Source organism: Calonectris borealis, chromosome 2 (assembly GCF_964195595.1).
Source record: "Calonectris borealis chromosome 2, bCalBor7.hap1.2, whole genome shotgun sequence".
Taxonomy (NCBI): domain Eukaryota; kingdom Metazoa; phylum Chordata; class Aves; order Procellariiformes; family Procellariidae; genus Calonectris; species Calonectris borealis.
This window is the reverse complement of record NC_134313.1, coordinates 159304006-159325782: the sequence shown is the minus strand read 5'-3', so window position 1 is coordinate 159325782 and position 21777 is coordinate 159304006. Positions and strand designations below refer to the sequence as shown.

At 41.5% G+C, this 21777-nt stretch overlaps 1 protein-coding gene across 1 annotated transcript; it reads left to right on the top strand.

Annotated features, from left to right (window-relative positions):
- Window positions 1–7105: 7105 nt before the first annotated feature.
- GTPBP4 (GTP binding protein 4) lies at window positions 7106–19780 on the top strand. Its single transcript, XM_075144109.1, has 17 exons — window positions 7106–7338; window positions 8180–8350; window positions 9617–9720; window positions 9798–9934; window positions 10552–10652; window positions 11027–11119; window positions 11639–11830; window positions 11915–11980; window positions 12712–12801; window positions 14390–14500; window positions 14771–14848; window positions 14957–15008; window positions 15595–15695; window positions 16601–16798; window positions 17718–17783; window positions 18919–19053; window positions 19580–19780. The coding sequence occupies exons 1-17, from the start codon at window positions 7291–7293 to the stop codon at window positions 19730–19732; spliced, it is 1896 nt and encodes a 631-aa protein (XP_075000210.1). The 5' UTR covers window positions 7106–7290; the 3' UTR covers window positions 19733–19780.
- Window positions 19781–21777: the final 1997 nt, after the last annotated feature.

Below are 21777 nucleotides of genomic sequence, written 5' to 3'. Positions count from 1 at the left end.
ATCCTTTTGGTGGGATCTGCACCAGGGAACACAACTGACTGTTCCAGCAATTGCTACCCAGACACACAGAGGTTACAAGCACATGAGGTCCTGGGGCCACCTGCAGAAGTTAGGTCCATGCAGAGTGAGTGGTTAGGGCAAATTGTAACAATATCAATAGCTCAAAATACAGTACTTGGCAAAATTATTACTACTGTGCCTTACGGTACAACCAAAAGATCCTGCAGAATGCCGTAAGTCGTCTTTGAAACTAGTAGGAGAATTGCAGTGTTGCTTTTGGCAGTGTGACCATACCGTGACTCAAAAGCACCACCTGGCTGACTCTTCACACAGTAGCACAGCTTTCCAAACTGCCATCTTCGTCAAATATTGTTTTATCTACTTGCAGCTACTTGGCTATTTCAATGGGGTTAGCAATATCAGGGTGATATTTTTAAAATGTCATTGCTAATACCTTTTAACTATATGCTGACAAAGATTTAGTATTATTATAAAACCTGAAACCTACTATCTTCAGTCTAGCAATGTGAGGGTGAAGGCATTACTTTTGGAAAGGACATCAACTTCATTTCCAATTTTATGTCAAGAATACAGCTGTAGATAGAGTTTATGTCATAGCTGATTGCAGGGGCATTTAGATGTCAAACTGCTCACTTTCCAGACAAAACAAAATAGGCACTAAGTACAATAAAATGTGCCTGCAATTATACGTGCCAGCAAAAATTACACCTGCAGATGTTGTCAAGTGCAAAAATGAGAACACTTGAAATAATTTCCAAACATGTGAAGTTTGAAAAAAGTAGAACATGAATATCTATTACGAGTACAAAGCACATGCTGCTTTTGCACTTTAAGGGGATATCCACTCAGTAATCTTGAATCCTTCTGATATTTACACTTCTGGATCTTAAAGGCTTTTAAGTCTTAAACAAAGACAAATAAAATCATAATTAAATAAAATATTAATATGGCCCTTCTCTGTGTTACTTCACATCACTGCTGTTACTGTTTGTTCTTTTTTATTCCCTTTCCTTTTCTCTCCGTTTCCTCTCTCTCTCTCACATGGAAAATTTTCCTAGGCTGATTCCTCCCATCACCATTCAGGGAAGGATTGCAGAAGTAATTAGCCTTTTGTGAGTGCAGTTTCATCGTTAGTGCCAATGAATTCCACACCTTGGGCCTCTCTATCAAGAGCCTCCGATCACAAGCAGCCTCAGTGCGGTCTCTGCCAACACTCCGTTTTCCATGGAGCTACAGCAAGTCACAGACGGGTCAGCAACCAAGGATGTAAAGTAATTTAAAATGAGGGTGATAATTCAATATTAGAAAGTGAGCTAGTGGAGCATAAAAAAACTCTTTTGGACCTAAGAGATAGGCGATAGCCTACCATGCCCTTCAGGTGTCTTGGAGAGCTGCCCAGGGCACACTGCATTGCACTGCGCATGGTGAGCCCCTTCTTCCAGCAAAGCAAGGCTGGATGCGGCTCCTTTTGAAAACAGAACCCCCGATGCCACTCTGCCGGGGCCGGGGCGTTGGCAGGGCTGACATGAGGCACTATTTTTGCAGAGGAATTACCTATTCCTTAAAGCATGATGAAACTCTGCCAGCCCTAAGGCTGAGCGTCCATATTCAGAAAGATTAGCAAAGCAACTCTTTCCTGACCATAATAATCACCAGGCTTCAGATGGGTCCCAAGGATTTTTTTTAATATCAGGAATGTATGGTGTAGTAAGTGTCAGTAAGTGATCTGCTGAGGCTCTCCACTCCCTCAGTTTGGCTGTTGACTCCTCGGGGAAGGTGGATGAGACAAGACGTTTCAGAAGCTCCTCTTGGGGCTCTTTAAGGCTTTCAGAGGATTCTCACAGCCTGTGTTCTTGGTGGAATGCCTGCAGAGGACCGGGCACGGGAGAAGGCAGCTCCTCATAAGCCTTTCCCTGCCTGCGTGACTCTGACCTGACTCTGGCAGCAGGAATGTGTCCCTGCTTATCCTGATGCTGATGCTGAGGGGCTCCTTCTGCGAGGCCACCCCCCTTGACTCCAGCAGGGGCAGCTGCCAGGCACAGAGCGAATCCTCCGCTTGCCATCGCTGTCCTCTGTAATGCTACCACAGCAAATCATGTAACAAAAGGACATATTCCCCCTTCTCCATTTTGGTTGAGCTGTCTCCTTCCTCAAACAACCGTAAAGAAGAGCAGCTGGGAAAGACATAACGCAGTATGTCTTTATTATACTTCCTTTAACAACTTGAAAGTTGTCCCAGGATTACATGGTAACTACAACTATTAACATGCATATATTGCATTCCTGAGAGTGTTCCTAAGCGTGTCTCAGCCACGTTACCAAGACAGATTAGAAGGCATTACTCATCTGGAGCAGTATTGTTGCTCTCCAAAGCTCTTTGATCCATCATCGTGCATGCCCTTTGTAATGATAATTTAGTAAGAGTCTGATACTTAATAATTCAATTTTGGAACTTCCCCTTATCTGCCTTTTGTGTGCTGATATGAAATGGCACCGTTTCAAAACAAAATCATGCTCTCGATATTGCAGATACTGCAGATATGTGTAAGCACTATTGCCTGTTTATAGCTTTATTTTCTGTATTTAATTAATGCGATACTACTGGGTTGGCAGTTCAGAGATTGATGTTCTCTGATGAAGTCCGGAGGAGTTGCCTGAGTTTCCGTAACTGCCGTCTACCAAAGTCCCTTGGCTCTGACCTTCTGCATCCAACCTATAGAGCAAGAGGTTAGGGAAGCTGCCAGGTCTGTTCAGGCCCATGTCTCTTCATTGTGATGACCAGAATGGGACTGACTATTTTTCTGCAGCTTTGCTACTGATATGGAGTAGCTTTTTAAACCCAAGAAACCAAACTGAAGCAAAATTGCCTTCAGAAATAATATTTTCTGACCAGCCTGTTAGTTGGACTTAAGCTGCTGAAATCAAAAGGGGAGAGGGACGGTATATCGCTGCCAGACCAACAGGTTATCAAATAAACCCCCCTCAAAAGCATTTTCTGTTAAGGAAACAGGAGGCTGAGCTTTTTGCTTAGGCAAGGTTCATTGTGTGCAGTGTTTGCTTCATAAATTAGCTTTAAAACTTTAGCACGTATATACATAAGGACTGATAGAGAAAACAGCTTTGCAATAGCAGATTGTTGAAACGGCAGACAATCTTGATTTAGACTTTAGCTGAATTTGGATGAGATTCTACAGAATGAATGTACTTACAGATGGAAGAATCCTACATGAACAGGTCTTTTCATTTTGTGGGACTCGGCAGCAACGATTTCGTCTATCTAATTGAAATACACCGATTTGCTAATTATGTCCAACTCCTTCAACCCTTGCGCAAATCACATTCAGACTGGATACCCCAAATCTGAGGCTAGTTTTAGAATTTTCAGCTAACGCTTCGGAGAAGATATGGCTATTAAGCCAATGCCGTATCTAGGCATAATACAAATGCCACATGTATCCTGCAGAAGCATTTGTTACAGAGGAATGCTGGGGTGGCTCCCTGGGCGAAGTCCATTGTCGTGCCCATTTCCCCAAGTGCCTCTCTGGATGATCATGCAGCATATGGTCTGAGTCTTGCTGGTTGCCATTAGTTACTCTTTACAAGGCACAAGAATCATAGAATCATAGAATAGTTTGGGTTGGAAGGGACCTTTAAAGGTCATCTAGTCCAACCCTCCTGCCATAGGCAGGGACATCTTCAACTAGATCAGGTTGCTCAGAGCCCCGTCCAACCTGACCTTGAATGTTTCCAGGGATGGGGCATCTACCACTTCTCTGGGCAACCTGTGCCAGTGTTTCACCACCCTCATTGTAAAAAATTTCTTCCTTATAGCTAGTGTAAATCTACCCTCTTTTAGTTTAAAATCATTCCCCCTTGTTCTGTCACAAGTCCCTGCTAAAAAGTTTGTCCCCATCTCTCTTATAAGCCCCCTTTAAGTACTGAAAGGCTGCAGTAAGGTCTCCCCAGAGCCTTCTCTTCTCCAGGGTGAAGAACCCCAGCTCTCTCAGCCTTTCTTCATAGAAGAGGTGTTCCATCCCCCTGATCATTTTCGTGGCCCTCCTCTGGACCCGCTCCAACAGGTCCATGTCTTTCCTGTGCTGAGGGTTCCAGAGCTGGACGCAGTACTGCAGGTGGGGTCTCACCAGAGCAGAGTAGAGGGGCAGAATCACCTCCCTCGACCTGCTGGCCACGCTTCTTTTGATGCAGCCCAGGATACGGTTGGCCTTCTGGGCTGCGAGGGCTCATTCTGTCTCATGTCCAGCTTTTCGTCCATCAGTACCCCCAAATCCTTCTCGGCAGGGCTGCTCTCAATCCCTTCCTCCCCCAGCCTGTGTTGATGCCGGGGGTTGCCCTGACCCACGTGCAGGACCTTGCACTTGGCCTTGTTGAAGCTCATGAGGTTCACACGGGCCCACTTCTTGAGCTTGGCCAGGTCCCTCTGGATGGCATCACACCACTCGGCTTGGTGTCACTTGTGATTTTGTGTTGTTTTTAATTTCAAAGTAATATCACTTAGAGTCTACTGAGTGGTGTTTTTAAAACATGAAATGGAAAATCAGTGTTACATGCCTGGAGTTCGTCATAAATATGAATGAGGATGTCTGAATGCAGAAAGCCAGCGGGGATAAGGAACTGTGTGGACCAAAAGAAACGTAACTTGACATGGTCCTACATCTCCTGGCTCCTGGAACAAGTCTCCAGAGGACACAACACCCAGAACAGTACTCAAATTTTGTCTTGGAAGGAACTAGTTCTCTTGAAAACTGCTCAAGAAAGTAGTAATGTACACGCAGTGTGAGACCAGGGCCCAGAGCCCAGCTACTGGATAATCTGAGTGTCGAGGGTCAGTTCCACGGAGGGGTGCACCGGGCACGTCTGCGTGTGAGAGTGTTTTGAGTACCAGCAACGGGCGTGGGGCTGTGGGCCTCGGAGGCTCATACCTGGAAGTGCCAGAGACTGGCGGGGCTGGGGGTACTGGTCCCAGCTGCTGGGCAGTCCGAGTGTCCCAGACCAGCTACTGGAGGAATCTTTCCAGAAATTGGGGAGGTGTGGGATATGCTTAGAGAAGAGCTCCTTCTGCTTTATAAAACAATGTTTTTGCAGGCAAACCACAACATAAATAAAATGTGAAGTCAAATCTCGCTGCTTAGGAACACTTCAGGAAAGGGGACTGAAGTGGTTGTATCAAAATGTTTATGAAGCAGCACGCCCCTTCATAATAGGGCAGCTGCAGCACCATCGAGAGACTATAGAAACAGGGATGGCTCTAACGGCATGTTTATGATCGAATAGTGCTCATATAGTCATTAGTGAAATTAATTTCTGGAAAGGATTAGCTACGGGCTTGCTGATTAGATGAATTCTTACTTTTCAAATACCTTACAAATTTCCAGTGCATTGGACAGCTGTTCGGAGCATTTCAGCAGAATTGGGAGCGCAACGCAATAAAGGAAATGTGAAAGGAGTTATGCATTTAAATTTCTAGTACTGTAGAGAAATGTGCAAAGATAGGGTAATACATGACTAAATTCTCTCAAGTGGAAAATGTCATGCTTTGTGTGGAGAGAGAAAAGAAAAAAGTGTGGAAGCCAAGGGAATTCTTTATTTTTAATCGAACTTGCCTTCCGAAGTATATCAGGTAATTTGTAATTTATTTAAAACGGATGTATTTCAGTGCATGCCCACTTACTATTAGTGTCAAGTAGAAAACAGGGAGACATGCAGACTGCACAACATGCCTGCATTCGGGTCTCTTTCAAGTGTATGTCTCAGGTCTCTGTTTGGATCTCATGTTTGCTGGAGATAGGCAAAAAAGAACAGAGCACCGGGTATAGTCAAGATCATAAACTGCTCCAGAATTCACTCAGGCTTTGCCTTTATCTGAAAGGATTTACAATTTAGTATGAGACAAGGCCACAAAGATTACTATAAAAAAAAAAAAAAAAGAAAAAAAAAGAAAGAAAAAGGGAAGTAAGAGTGTGTGCGTTTGGGGTAGGAATCCAGTAGCCTGATGAGGCGAGGCTACTGCAGCTCATGGCCCCAGGCCCAGCTGGAAGCAAGACCGAGTGCGTACCCCCCGTGGGCGCACACACAGAGTACAGATATGCTTGTGCGCATGGCCAGCCACACACACCCTCGACACTCAAATTACCCAGTAGCTGGCCCCTGGAGCCCCAGGTCTCCCAGTTGCATACATACACACTCACATATGTATGCCTATATACATACGCTGACATACAGTATGCACGCACCGCAGGCCCTCCAGTTTCTGGCACCCCAGACTATGGCTCCTGTGAACCTTTGCCCCTTTTCCTGTGGCAGGCACTTGGCTCCATACACACATGCACAGAACAGACGTCCCCCTCAAACAGGAAAACAGGTTACAAATGGAGTTTCATAAGGCAGGACAGACTATGGTGATACGGTGTGCAGGCCATGGTCAGACAAGCGTACTGACCAGCCTGTTTACGTGCTCCTGGCCTCTTTTATCCCCTTTTCGCTCCATTTTCCCACACTTTTCCCTCCCTTAGCCACCTTAATCCCTCCTTTTCCCAGCTTTGGTCTTTTCTCTAAACATCCTCCCAGCATCCCGCAAGGACTCCCACACCCCTGCAGGCAGTAATCCCTACACGCTGCAGGGTGATCCAGAGAGCTGCTCCTGTTGACCTGTCCGGTGGGTGGCACTGCTGGGCCACAGGGCTGATTGCTTGCTGTGACGGCCTGGGGAGGAGCTGGGGCAGGGCACCCTTGGCACCGATCAGGTTATTGGGGTCCCTTCCCCCATCCTTCTTCTCTGCTCCTTTGTGCTAATGGAAATTAGCCTTTAATCACATAACCGCACAGGGTGAGGATGTACGATTTTGCCTTCACGGTCCTACAGGCCACAAAACACGGCTGCTCTAAATCATACCAAAAGGCCACTGCTTGAACCCCTGCCCACGGTTTGAGCAAGACCCCAACTTAATCCAGTGTGTCGCTCCCCACGGCAGAGCCCTCCAGAGGCCCCCGAGGCCCGCCCGGGCCCCAGCGGCCCCACCAGGGGCCGCGCAGCACCCGAGCTCACGCAGGCCGGGAGGGCCCCCAGCGGAGCGGGACCGGGTCTCCCCAGCCCTAGCGCCCGCACGGGGGCCGTGGGACGCCACACGGCCTCCCCGCCCCTGCCGCCCTTAGCCCGGCCCTGCCTCCCCGAGACGGAAGCGCGGCGCTCTCGCGAGAGGGACGGCCTCGCTCCCTCTTCCGGCGGCGTGCGGCTGGGCTCGGGCGGCCGGCATGGCGCTCTACAACTTCAAGAAGATCACGGTGGTGCCGTCCGCCAAGGTACGGGCGTCGCCCCCCCTCCCCCTTCCCCTCCCCGTCCCTCAGCGCCCCTCAGCGCGGAGCCGCCCCCTGCCCCGAGGCGGCGGCTCGTGCCGCGCCTGAGGAGAGCGCTGCCCTTCCCCCCTCCCCCGCTCGCGCTGCCGGCGTGGCCTCCGCCTGCTCCCCCTCCCGCGGGACCCGTGGACTCGCCCTGGACTAGTGCTGCTGGGCCTGGCGGCCTGTACCATGTAGAGTGTGTGGGGGGAGCGGGGGGTCCTGTCAGAGAGGGGCACTGCGGCCTGAGGAGGGATCCTGGGGCTGCTCTCCTCAGCCCGCGGGGGTGTCGGGGTGGCCCCCACAAAAATCCCTCCCGCTTTCGAAACCCGTGTCATGCTTAGCCTCATCGCACTCAGGCAAAATAAAGTTCCCTCCCAGTCTAATGAAGGAGCTTTAGCTAAAAGTGTGGTGCGCGGAGCTCCTCGCGGGCTTTGGGCCTGCTGTGCCTCACCGCTCGGTACGGCGCGGTGGGCGGCAGGGGACGGGCCTGCCGGCCCCCCCCGCCCTCGGCTTCGGGCCCTGGTGGAGCCGAGGTCGCTTCCCGAGCCGCTGCTGTGGCAGAGCTGGGCGGGAGGCCAGCCCTCAGTTAATTGAAATGAAACCAGAGAGGGAATGTGCAAACTGTTTGTTATTACCCGGAGATGGGAACCCGTATTGCAGGTGTTTTATCATAAAAGGTATGTTGCTAACCATGTATGGCGTGGATGCGCTTAACTGCATTGGCATGCTCCTCCACCAAAATAAAATTTGTGGCTTTATAAGAACTTGACAATTTTTATAATTAATAATGTTTCCTTGGTTGCAGGACTTCATAGATTTGACATTGTCAAAGACTCAGCGGAAGACTCCAACCGTCATTCATAAACATTATCAAATCCATCGGATTCGGCATTTTTACATGCGAAAAGTCAAATATACTCAACAAAATTACCATGATAGACTCACTCAGATCTTAACAGATTTCCCCAAATTAGATGTAAGTGTTTTGTCATTTGATCATAAAGGAACTTTGCTTTCATGGCATCAGGAATACTTTTTCAACAGCGTATTGGTTTTATTTGAGTTTATTTTGGCCTGAGCAACATCTTGCTGATTCACTGTGTAGACGATTTTGAGTGATTCCCGGTAGATTTTACTGGGAGTAATTTTAAGCAAACTTGTTCTGCAAAAATAGTATGTTCCTACTAAAATCGTGCCCATGGATGGTCCTTGAAGGGTGGGTTTTACAAGGTTTTAGCTAATCAAATATGTTTGCCAGAAGTTGCTGTTGAACGAAGAGAAAGTGTGATTTTTTTTTTTAAGTATGTTGTGTCCACTTATTTCTTCTTTGTGTGTGTGTATGTAAATTGTGCTTATGGTTAGTCTTCCCTGGAAAATATTTGCAGGAAGTAAGAGATACCCAAATATATCACATTGCTTCCCATCTTCAGTTCTTCAGAAGTTACTTCGATAACATGAACATTGTTCTTGGCCCCATGAAGGATAGTGTTGGAAACACACTCTAGCAAGATGCGCATAGTCTTAAATTCCCAACAACTGCAACTGGATCCACATGTCCAATGGGGCTTTTTTATAGGCAGTTTTCTGCTCATACTCAGTTGACCTGCAACTATATTTTTTGCTGTTGTTTTCATATCCAGTGAGTATTACTGCAGAGTTCCCACAAATATCTTCTGTATTTTGTTTCATCACATGATGAAATTTCTGCAAATAAGTAGATGAAATATTTTGTTTAAGAGATTTGAACCAAAGATGCCGCTTCCTTGGAAAGCTGAAGGATTTATTTGGGCATTGAAGAAACACTTCTTATCCAGTCTTACATAGAATTTAACCTAGCACTCAGAAAAAGGGAGGAATTGATATTGGTGCTGTGTTTCTGGTATAGTATAATTTGCTGTTAGAAACTACTACTGCAGGCTTCTTGCAGTTTCATTATTTAAAAAAAAAAAGCCTTCAAAGTTGTAATACGAAGTATTATACAAAGCAAAAGATGAAATGGAAACTCCGTATGAATGAGTCCAAGGTGTACTTGCAGAAGAAATTTGAAGTTATTAAGATTTATGCATTTAATGATCAAGCAGATTATTTTTCTTACATAAGATAGTAATGAAAACAGTTTGGCTTGTATTGTAATTTGTGTTGCTGTACTGGAGAAAAAAAAGAACTTACATAGTTGCCAAGAAATAGTTATCTTAAAGAAGGAAAATATTAGGCTTAATTTTATTTTATGCTTTTGTTTTAGGATATTCATCCTTTTTATGCAGATTTGATGAATGTTCTCTATGACAAAGATCACTACAAGCTGGCATTGGGACAGATTAATATTGCAAAGAATCTGATTGACAAGTAAGAGACATTAATTTCTTTGATTTTGTACCTGCCTGGGTGATTGTTGGCTAAATTCTTATTTCTTGTCTCCACAGTGTTGCTAAAGACTATGTGCGGCTGATGAAGTATGGTGATTCTCTTTACCGCTGCAAACAGCTGAAACGTGCTGCTCTGGGACGAATGTGCACAATTATCAAAAGACAGAAACAAAGCTTGGAATATTTGGAGCAAGGTTTGTGTTATAAATAGGCTAAGATAAGGTGTGTGAATTGGATGTAAAATTTATTCTTACACTTAATAACAGTTAGAAGAATGTGTTTGATACAGAATATAGACACAGGAAACATAGAAATAGTTTAAAAATCCCCAAATACTTAGAATTTATTTTTTAACTAAATAGTTTTCTCTTTGAAAATTCTTTAAATTTTATGGTATTCCGAACAATTGTGAAATGTTTTTCTTTGCTTGAAAGTCACAGCGTATTTATCGTTATTTTCACTTACATGTATTTGAAAAATAGTGCTAAACATTTTCCAAACATTACTTCTTACTTCAGGCTTATTATTCCTTCAGGTTATGTTGGCTGATTTGATGGGGTCATTCTAGCTAAAAGACAGTGGTCTTCATTTTTTAAATATTTACCAAGTTTCTTCTTTTGTTGTATGTAGATACTTGTGGAGTTTACAAACTATTATATGTTTTCATAAATGATCAATCAATTTTTAATGTCAGAAAAGTTATTAATTTGTTTATTAATTTGTATATAGATAATTCAGCATATGAATTTTTATTCCATTTCATAAAACTGAAATTATTGCAAATATTTAAAAAACCTTTTTAACATTTCAGTGCGCCAACATTTGTCTCGTTTGCCAACCATCGATCCCAATACACGAACTCTTCTGTTGTGTGGCTACCCGAATGTTGGAAAATCTAGCTTTATAAATAAGGTATGTGAATGTTTTTTTCAAAAATAATACTGAGATACCATTTAAGTAAAATAAGGTAACATTTAAACAATTTGATATCATTATGGCACCTCCTGATGTGAGCGGTAGCAAATTCAAATGTGTGAGTAGAGGTTGAATGAAATTCCTGGAGAGAGAAATGGAAAATTATGATAGATTTCACTCTTCAAAGTCATTGTCTTTTCCAAAATAGCATGTATCCCATTAACATTTTCTGGTAGATAAATTCTTCAGAGAAGCCAGGATAACCTTTTTTAGCTTTTTTTGTAGCAAAGTAAGTGTATTATAATTATGATGTACTGCTTGTAACTTCAGGAAATTTTCAGTAAATGTGTGTGAATAAATCTTGTTTTAAGGTTACAAGAGCAGATGTAGAAGTGCAGCCTTATGCCTTTACCACAAAATCTCTCTTTGTGGGACATACGGATTATAAGTATCTGCGTTGGCAGGTAAGAACTGTTACTATTTTGCATTTTCTTTAAAGAATTAACTGGTTATAATCGGTTTGTCATTTTGCAATGTGAGTTGCATTTTTGTGTCTTGATGAGACATGCTATGTCTGAGAGCTGCTGTGCAAGGTACGGTGTGCCAAATGAGGCCAGTAGTCAAAATCTATTCTAAAAATGTACATGTGTGGGTGTGTTTTCAACTTGAGGGAAGAATGGAAATGGAATTAGTGACTAAACCCAGCTCGCTTTTTATCCCTACCAAATTCTGGGACAGGTTGGAGCAGGGCTTTCCCTACTTGTTCAATACTCGGAGTGTTGGTTGTTCTGAAACCTCATTCTTCTCCCATTACTCCATTTTCACATTCTCAATTTGGCTGAGTTTACAGTCTTGTTTATGACTGAAAGGAAAGAATATTGCTGTCTTAAAAAAGGCGATACTGACCAGAAATCAAGCACATGTCCTGAAATAGCACATCAATTATCCTGTACTAAGGCCTGAAGTAATGATGTTTATTTTAGGTAGTAGATACTCCTGGTATTTTGGATCATCCTTTGGAGGATAGGAACACCATCGAGATGCAGGCTATAACTGCGCTTGCACATCTTCGTGCTGCTGTGCTTTATGTGATGGATGTGTCTGAGCAGTGTGGGCATAGCCTGGAGGAACAAGTAGAGCTCTTCAGAAATATTAAGCCGTTGTTTGCTAACAAGGTATGTTTGGTTTACATTATTGACAAAACCCAGGGTTTTGTAACATGATAACTTGAATTGTGATTCTTTTTTTCTTTTTATTAGCCACTTATAATTGTTGCAAACAAATGTGATGTGAAGAGGATTGCAGAGCTTCCTGAAGAGAGTCAGGTTAGACTACTTCTCCCACCTCTCTCTCTTTCTTCCGACATTTACAAAAATACTATGCGCGAGTGTCATGGACAGACATAATTTATATTGGGCAAAAACTTTTACATGATAATTTCTTAATCTAACTATTTAATAATGTAATGGAAAGTGGCTTTCCAGGTCTTGACCCGTATCTCTTTTAAGTATTGTCTAATGTATATACTTGCCTGAATATCATCGATGCCAAACAGAAAGCAAGTCCTTAGTGGTTTCAGAAATCTCTTATGCTGTGAGAACTTTCAATTACTACTGTAGTTGGAAGTAAGACTGAATAGCCTTGTTCAATCATTTCAATTTCAGTAAGAGTTTAGAGACAATGAGCACTAGACTGAACAGTTACAGCAGAAGGTCCCGCTGGGCAACCCGTTGTGTATATGCAGGGCTAGTTCTTTTGTATCTACAAGTTCAAGGACACATAGAATTTGTTTCTCTCTTGCTCTTTTTTTCTTCTTTTTTCCCCTTATGGGTCATTTATAGGTACCTTTTAGAAAGTGGTTATTTGCTTATAAAAGAAGAAACAGATTAAATGGAACTGTAGTTGTAAAGTTTCTGTCATCTTTTTAGAAACGCATTTTAATAAAATAGTAACAAGTTGCATGTATTGATATCGGATTAAAATTTCTGTTCTTAATCTATTGGCATATTAAGAAATGGGCAGAATGTCATTCTTTGGGATAATATTTCTGTTTCAGAAAATATTTGAAACTTTTGAAGCAGAAGGATTTTCTGTAATAGAGACAAGTACTCTAACAGAAGAAGGTGTAATCCAAGTTAAAACAGAGGTAAGTCTCTTTTCTCTCAATTTTATTCCAAATGAACAGCTAACATTTTGCCTCATCTGTATGAATTTAATCTCAGTTAAACTGTACATTATTGTGATAAACCTTAAGCATAGAATCATTTAAGTTGGAAAAGACCTTTAAAATCACCGAGTCCAACCATAAACCTAACACTGCCAAGACCCACTAAGCCATGTCACTAAGTTCCACATCTACACATCTTTTAAATAGCTCCAGGGATGGTGATTCAGCCACTTCCCTGGGCAGCCTGTTCCAATGCTTGACAACCGATCAGTGAAGAAATTTTTCCTAATGTCCAATCTAAACCTCCCTTGGCACAACTTGAGGCCATTTCCTCTCATCCTATCACTAGTTACTTGGGAGAAGTGACCGACACCCGCCTCACTACAACCTCCTTTCAGGTAGTTGTAGAGCGCGATAAGGTCTCCCCTCAGCTTCCTCTTCTCCAGACTAAACAACACCAGTTCCCTCAGCGGCTCCTCATAAGACTTGTGCTCCAGGCCCTTCACCAGCTTCGTTGCCCTTCTCTGGACACGCTCCAGCACCTCCATGTCCTTCTTGTAGTGAGGGGCCCAGAACTGAACACAGTATTCGAGGTGTGGCCTCACCAGTGCCAAGTACAGGGGCACGATCACCTCCCTGCTCCTGCTGGCCACACTATTTCTGATACAGGCTGGGATGCCATTGGCCTTCTTGGCCACCTGGGCGCACTGCTGGCTCATATTCAGCCAGTTGTTGACCAACACCCCCAGGTCCTTTTACACTGGGCAGCTTTCCAGCCACTCCTCCCCAAGTGTTGCCTGGGGTTGTTGTGGCCGAAGTGCAGGACCCGGCACTTGGCCTTGTTGAACCTCATACAGTTGGCCTCGGCCCATCGATCCAGCCTGTCCAGGTCCCTCTGCAGAGCCTTCCTACCCTCCAGCAGATCAACACTCCCACCCAGCTTGGTGTCGTCTGCAAACTTACTGAGGGAGCCCTCAATCCCCTCGTCCAGGTCGTTGATAAAGATATTGAACAGGACCGGCCCCAGTACTGAGCCCTGGGGAACACCGCTCGTGACCGGCCGCCAACTGGATTTAACTCCGTTCACCACAACTCTTCGGGCCCAGCCATCCAGCCAGTTCTTTACCCAGTGATCCAAGCCACGAGCAGCCACTTTCTCCAGGAGGATGCTGTGGGAAACAGTGTCAAAGGCTTTACTAAAGTCCAGGTGGACTTTGTGATCCTTTATAGCCTCTTAAGCTTCAGTGGACTTGGGTGCAAATAGAAAATTATGTCTCATACAAATCATAATTTAAAAAAAAAAAATTGTGAGTTTTTTCTGAGTCTTGTTGCTTTCTCTTACTGTGAGTTCATTGTCAGCTCATTGTGAAAAAAAAAAAGGATTGTATGCATCTTGCCATGATACCTTTTATATAAAATAATTCAATGCTTTATTGAGAGCTAGAGAGATAAGAGATTAGACAGAAGATGAGATGTGAAGCCAGATATTTGGGATTGAAAGCCTACTGTCATTTGTTTTATCAGGAAGGCTTCATTCCTTACCTAATGTTGCCATGTGCACTTTCAGGCCTGTGACAGACTGTTGGCCCATCGTGTTGATACTAAAATGAAAGGAAACAAAGTGAATGAAGTATTGAATAGATTACACTTGGCCATGCCAACCAAAAGAGATAACAAGGTAGGCTACATGTTTACACTTCTTACTGTATTTCCCAGTACTTTTTACATAGGATAAGATTTCTCTCATCTTAACATGTGAACAGATTAATATGGTGAAATTTGCTTATTTTTTATCTATAACTGCCTTTGCTGGTGGGAGAGTCAGCTTGGTATTTTGTATTCTTTAGAAATACTTTACTCTGCAATGGTGATTTATAGCATTATAAAAAAATTGATTCAAACTTTTTTTTCCATTTTTTATTGGGGTGGATTGTTGCATTAATTTCAGGAGCGGCTACCTTTTATACCTGAGGGAGCAGTAGCACGTAAGAAACGCATGGAAGTAGACACACCCAGGAGGAAATTGGTAAGTGGCATCTCTTAATTAGGAGATCAGCAGATGGATTTTAAATTTGCTATATTAGCCCAGAGATTTAAAATTAGGTGGTATATAAAGCCATGTATGTCTTTCCAGGAGAGAGATCTTGAACTTGAAATGGGAGATGATTATGTTTTGGATCTTCAGAGTAAGTATTGTATAAGAATCAGTATTATCAAGCAGTAAAGTTTGGCTATTTCAGTCTTAAGGGAGAATACCTAAACCTGACTCCTTTCAGCTAAGTACCTATGCCACCATTTTATTGCATACTATCCTTTACTTCTTTTCGGGAATTGGTGATCTTCAGTGACTGTTCCTTGTTTTGTAATGTCATTCAGTTGTTTCCCATTTTAGAGTCGCGGACATATAATGACTGGTCTGATGATTCAAGTGTTTTTTCCCTTCCATTTTATATTATGCTATCTCATTAATTCTTGATGCTCTCTTTGTTAAGGAAGTATCGATATGAGAGAGATTGCATGTATTCTGTTTCAGCTGAATATCTGTTGCTTATTATGGCTTGGCAGTGGATCTTGAAATTATTTAACAATATTTGGCAGTAGGAAGGGGATCAGAAGTATTTGTGAATATGTCAGAGATGCTATCAAATTTTTACCACTTAGGGATATGAGGTTTTTTTTTTCAGTTGTGATCTGAGTGTTGTTTTCTGTCACTGAACATTCTTTGAAATTATTTTTGTCTCTTTATTAATAAACTTTTGTTATATTTTTAAGAATACTGGGACTTAATGAATTCATCTGAAAAATATGATAAGATACCAGAGATATGGGAAGGTCATAATATACTTGACTACATTGATCCGGATATAATGAGAGTGAGTTTTCTATTATTCTTTTTACACTTTTCTTGCCTCTTTATCCCTTTATTTGTTTAGTGTAAATTGCTGTATTTGTAAATTAAAAACAATTGTCATGAGAAGAAGTTCTTTTACATTGTCTGCACTTGCCATGGGAAAAGATACTGTTTTCTGAATGATCAAGGACAGAATTTCAGAAGAATGGAAAATTGCTTTACCTTGTCAGAATGATGGTGACCTTATCTTTTCCATCTTAAAATACGAGGTTTGCAGGAGAAGTTATATTTCCTTATTGACTACAGCTAGAGGGAATGTAGCTATCAAACTTTATGTATTATCAATAATATGAAGTTCACCTATCAAATTTATGTCTACTGGAGTATGATGTTAAAGGAAATGGACTGAATTCTCAATTTATAACATTTTTAGTTAATAACAAGCACTGTTCTTATTTCTTGCTGGTTGTTAAGGAGAAGTGGTGAGTGCAGACCATGGAGCCTGCTGGTTATGCAGTTGGGTTCGTCCGAATTGCTGGTGTTCCAGACTCATGCTAAATGTAGAAAGAGAGGGTTTTTTTTCAGAGTGTGTTTCCAGAAATGGCACAGCTAGCACAGTTCACAGGATAGTACATCTGCATTCACACAGTGGGCAGCTTCAGAGCAGTCACACAAATACAGCCAAACTATAATGCAACGTGATCAAGTAAGTCTTGCATAATAGTGTGCCCCATAGGTTCACAGTAATGTATATCACCGGCTGCATTAAGTGTGGCTGGAGGGGTCATTATCAAGTAACGTAGTTCCTTCTTTGAAGGGTCTGCATGCTGTCATGGCCCTGGGCCATGCAAAAATGTAATGTTGAGGATTGTAAGTCAAGGATTTGATGAGCATCTTGGTTTTCATTTCATCTCTTCAAAATCTAAGAAACTGGAAGAATTAGAGAAAGAGGAAGAGCTGAGAGAAGCTGCTGGAGAATATGACAGTGAACCAGAAAGTGAAGATGAAGAAATGATGGAAATCCGACAGTTGGCACAACAGATCCGAGAAAAGAAGAAACTGAAAATCCTGCAGTCAAAGGAAAAAGATATTCGAGGTCCGAGGATGCCTAGAACAGCTAAAAAGGCAAGTATAGAACACATTCTGTAGTAAAGTCTTTCTGATGTATGATAACTTTATGAAAACGTGTAACAATATCGAGTAGTGGAACTGATCACTTTTTCTCATGTTTGGCCCTCTCACTTGCTACTTGCTTCCTTCTGTGCTCCTAGGAGTTCTGGTCACTACTTACTTGTGGAGGCCAAACCGAGTGAGTGGTAGTAGCCCTTTTTGTTTTGTGTCACACAAGTGAGTCTTTTGTAAAATTCCATATGTTTTGCAGAAAAAGTTTTGAAGAATACAATTCAGCTTATTTAATTGGGTTGCTGCATCGTATATTATTGTTGTCGTTTGTTTGTTTCTGTGTTTGTTGTTTTAAATTCAAATAATTAGGAGGATTATATAATTACTTAAAATCACAATCATGTAAAATTTGTTGTGGGGCCCTCCCTATGCTGGAAAAGATTGTATGTTTCTTTTTGGAAGCTAGGTATCACGCTTTCTAATGTCAAAATCTCTTGTGACCAGTCCAGGACAATTGCAAAGTAATAAACTGGTAACTAGACATTTTGAGAAAATGAATCTAGCTGATTTTGCACCCAGTATTTCTTACCTTCCCCAAAGTGCGTGCCTTTTGGGAGAGAAGGAAACATTTCTGCCTGAAATACCTCTCTTTGTCACCTTCCTCCCAAAAAGGCAAACTATTTGAAAGATCTTTAGGGAGTGCTGGGATATTGAAGTCCTGTGAAGAAGGATTTATGGGTGAAGAGAAGTAAGTTGTAATAAATGAAATGCGAAGTTAAGACTTTCATCATCTGCTTGTGGGATGTGCGGAAGGAATAAATATGTAGTGAATATAATGGGCTTATGGTGGTATATTAAGACAAAAAATAAGATAGAACCATACTTTTTTGAAATAAGCATGTTTTCTTAACTGTCTTTACAGGTCCAGCGGAAGGTGCTAGAAAAAGAAATGACTGATCTTGGACTCGACATGACTAATAAAGATGATGTAAGTTTTCGCTAATTAAACACAATGTTTATCTAAAAGAGAACAATTCCATTACATAGTGAATTTCTTTGAGCGCATTTGAAATGCATGTTACAGTTGGCACAAGAGAGAGGTGGGATCTATTAAGGAGAAAATAGGAATCCCAGATGAGGCAGTCGATACTGAAATTTTTGAGCGACGTGATCAAAACGTTGGGTAGGCTGGAAAAATAAACTAACACTTACAAAGAATCACATATATATATGCAGCACTTTCTATTAGAACACTTTTGGAATTTGTATAGGATTCAAGAATGGGGTTTGGCTAAACATACTTCTTAATTTTCAAGTCTGCTTTGTTGGATGAGACACTACTATGTCAAAAATAGTAATAATGACAGATCAGGCTTATCTTTTTACAGCTCATTAATTCTGTGAGTTGTAGTTGAAGTTTTTGAGGGCAACTGGCATCTTTAGATGTAAGGCAGCTAAAGTACTTCAAACATAGATTTGCCTTTGGGAGACATTTAATTTTATCAGAAATTTAAAAAAATGCATTTTGTACAGCAAATCCAGTAGTATTATGGCTATCTAGATCTTGAGACCTCAAATTCTTTAGAGTTAGGAGACAAGGAATGTCAACACTACATATCTGAAGCAAGCATATATGCTTCTGAGAGCTGGCATGCCGTGTTGATTTAAGAGCAGTCTCAGTGAGGAGGAATTTAATGCTTATGCTGTAGGATGGTAAGTCTTCATGTCTGAAATGCTTTAGGGCTTTGTCCTGTAAACAAGACACTGATCAGGGTAGGTTTCTTCATTGCTTTTTTGCTGTTACAAAATTGCTTCAGTATTACTATTATTAATTGTGTCTTTTTATCCATTACTTATGAATCTACTCAGAAGAAAAACCCAGAAAACTAGAGTTAATAATTGTGAAAAGAATATGCTAATATTCACCGAAATTGGAATGTTACTGTAGGACAGAAAGGCAGTGACCAACAGTTGACAAGGTCTTTATGTTACTGTGGAATAACCAAAATAATGTATCACAGCAGTCCGCTCCCTGGTTTTTTGTATTAGTCTAATTAGAAATGGAGCATGTCTGAGCTGATTGTTTCTGGCTTTAGTAATTGACGTGATGTTTTGAATTTCAGGCACATTATGTGAGAAGGTCGCGTAGTGTTACAAGGAAACGTAAACGTGATGAATCTGAAACCCCTAAATCTGTGGCACGCAGTCGCAGCTCCTCTCGCACACCGCGGGATGTTTCTGGTCTTCGTGATGAAAAGGTTTGTTAAAGTTATTTACCTTTATAACAAGGTAAAAACCAGCATGATTGTACTTAAACCAGCTTCTGGGAAACTTCATACTAGGCTGGTTATGTTTGTCAAGAGTTTATCTTTCTTCTCTTTGCAGCTTCATTTTCTGTTTGTTTGAACTTTCTATACTTCAAGAACGCCGAGTTCATTCTTACAAACAGGGCATAATAATACAGACTAAGAAAGCACATTTTAAATTTGCATCTAAATGCAAGCGTGAGGGAAGAGTTCTACAAACTGTGGTATTCCACATTTAGCAAGTTAAGAATTCCAGGGATAGGGCGATCATATTGTTAGTGTACTGGAAAAGAAGAGTTTCGCTAAGGAGGATTAGTGTCACTTGCGCTAATACTGTTCTAGAGTTGCAGATGGTGGCATATGGTGGGTGTTAGTTAATGTCCTTGTTAAAATCATCTAGCTTAGTGGGTTTTTAAAAGGTGCTTTCTGGATTACTGGGGAAGTTACTCTGCATGTTTGTTTGTTTGTTTTTAAATAGATGGTGAAGAAGGTCAAGATTATGGCAAAGAAAGCTCAAAAGAAAATGAATCGCCTGGGCAGGAAAGGAGAGTCGGACAGACACATATTTGACTTGAAGCCGAAACATCTGCTTGCTGGAAAGAGAAAATCTGGTAAAACACAGAGAAGATAAGCAGTCTTCTGAATTAAAACTAATTAAAACCAAATTTATTAAAACTAATTTCTAGTCCTGTCTTCCTTTTTAGTAATATAGAGTGTTTAAAAAGTACATGGTTTGTGTTAATGGTTAAGATACTTGAAGCTCAGAGAGGGAAAGTTCTGATACCGTGATCTTGCAGTTCTAAGTAATACCATGAGAAATTTGTTGATACCAGTGGCAGAAACCATTTCTAAATAGGCATAAAAAATACCACTTCATTCCATTTTCTTACTACTGACTTTCATGTAGTAGTAAAGCATTTTAAGTTCTATGTAAAACTAGATTTAAAGTGAGGTTCAATCTAGAAAAGTGATGTACTTGTTAATTAAGCCTTCGTCAGAATTAAAAATGAACAGCTTCATAAGGTACTGTATCAGTGAAGTTTGGTTTTCTGTGTGCAAGTTAATTCTTTGATGTATAGTAAAAGTGATGAGTTTATGTTGCAAGTAAAGGCTGAAATTGGTGGGGAAGTAATGGGAGACTGACAAGCACTGCCCAAGGTTTGTGTGCGTGCACTGAGCCAGTTTTGAATGAATGGGAGAAATGCTGCCAGTCTGCTGAGCTGAACGGTGACCCAAGCTGGAGCAGTAACGGCAGTTCTACTGACCTGCCGTCTGTGACAACCTGGGCATCCGTGATAACCTGTAACAGCACGGGCAGGGAAGGTCACAACTTACAACTTTTAATATTTCAGATTAAGACTAGTATTTTGGATATGTAGAAAATGAGGATCAGACTGAAATTTTGTCCTGAGGTCATGTCAATTATGCTACTGTCATGCTCTGCTTAGGAAGACACTTTCTCTTCAGAAGCTGATAGACAAAAATTCTGTGTCTGTCCAAGGCAAAATGTATTGTCAAATGTGAAATACCCCCTTTTTGTCCCTAGTTGCTCAAGAACAAGGTGGGAATTATCTAGAGGTTAGTAAAACCACACATTATAAATTTGTTGCCTGAACGATACATTTAAAATGCACAGTTTTAAAGATTAAACTGAAATCCAACAAAATACGCATGTTAAAAACAAACAAAAAACCAAAAAGTTTAAGGAGGAAGAATCCTTAAATTATTATTTTTTTTAAAGTATTTTTAAATACAACAGGGTAAGTGTTCAGATGTAAACTTTAGGATATTGGAGCATTATTTAGAAATCCATATTGTTTCCCTCATCTACTTTGCGTAATAAATTCAGTATTAAAATCATACTGTAATGCTGCAGAGGAGTTCAATGTCAAGAACTTCAATGTCAAAACCTTTAAGGGATTTTGAAGAACTGTTTAGCAAAACTTTGCTTTCAGCTTCTTTCTGCACATTATTTCTACTTCAGGATATGCTTTGTCAGCTTCTGCTCCAAGCTGGCCGTTTGAACTAGAAAAGTAGAACTTGGTTAAAATAAATTTATGCCCTGCTACCCCCCCATCATACTGCTTCAGTGGCGTTCAACAGGCATGTTGTTGTTTTGTTTATAGTGTAGTGACGACAGATTATTCTCCGTGTGGCTCAAAGTCTGGAAAAAAACCAACAGTCCAAGGTTTTAGGTTAGGTATTTTAATTGTAATCTTACCTTTAAGATAATCTTTTATTTAAAAAGTGTATTTTAAGTATTTGAAAAGTACTCTAACATATTGCTTCGGTAATGTGGCTGATGGCACGGGATTCAGGAGAGCTGTTACACTGCATTACTGTTCCCTCACCCACTATTACTTGTTCCAAGACAATACATCGATTCAGGTCAACGTACAGCTTGGCTCCAAAACCTTTCGGTGTTGAACCACTGGAGAAGCTGGCACGTAGAAGCTTCAGTGCTGCCATCACAATTCCGATGAGAAACATGTTAACCACTGCAAAAATTTAGTTTCACCTTGAAACCAGACACAGGCTAGTTACGACCATGTTTTACACGCAAGGAGAAATGGCATGAACAACGTCTTATTTCATCAAGACACCTCTGGGAGAAGTTAAGAAATCTAGATTGAGTAGTCTGCTAACAGAAGAAACCACAATTAAGCTGGCTGGGGG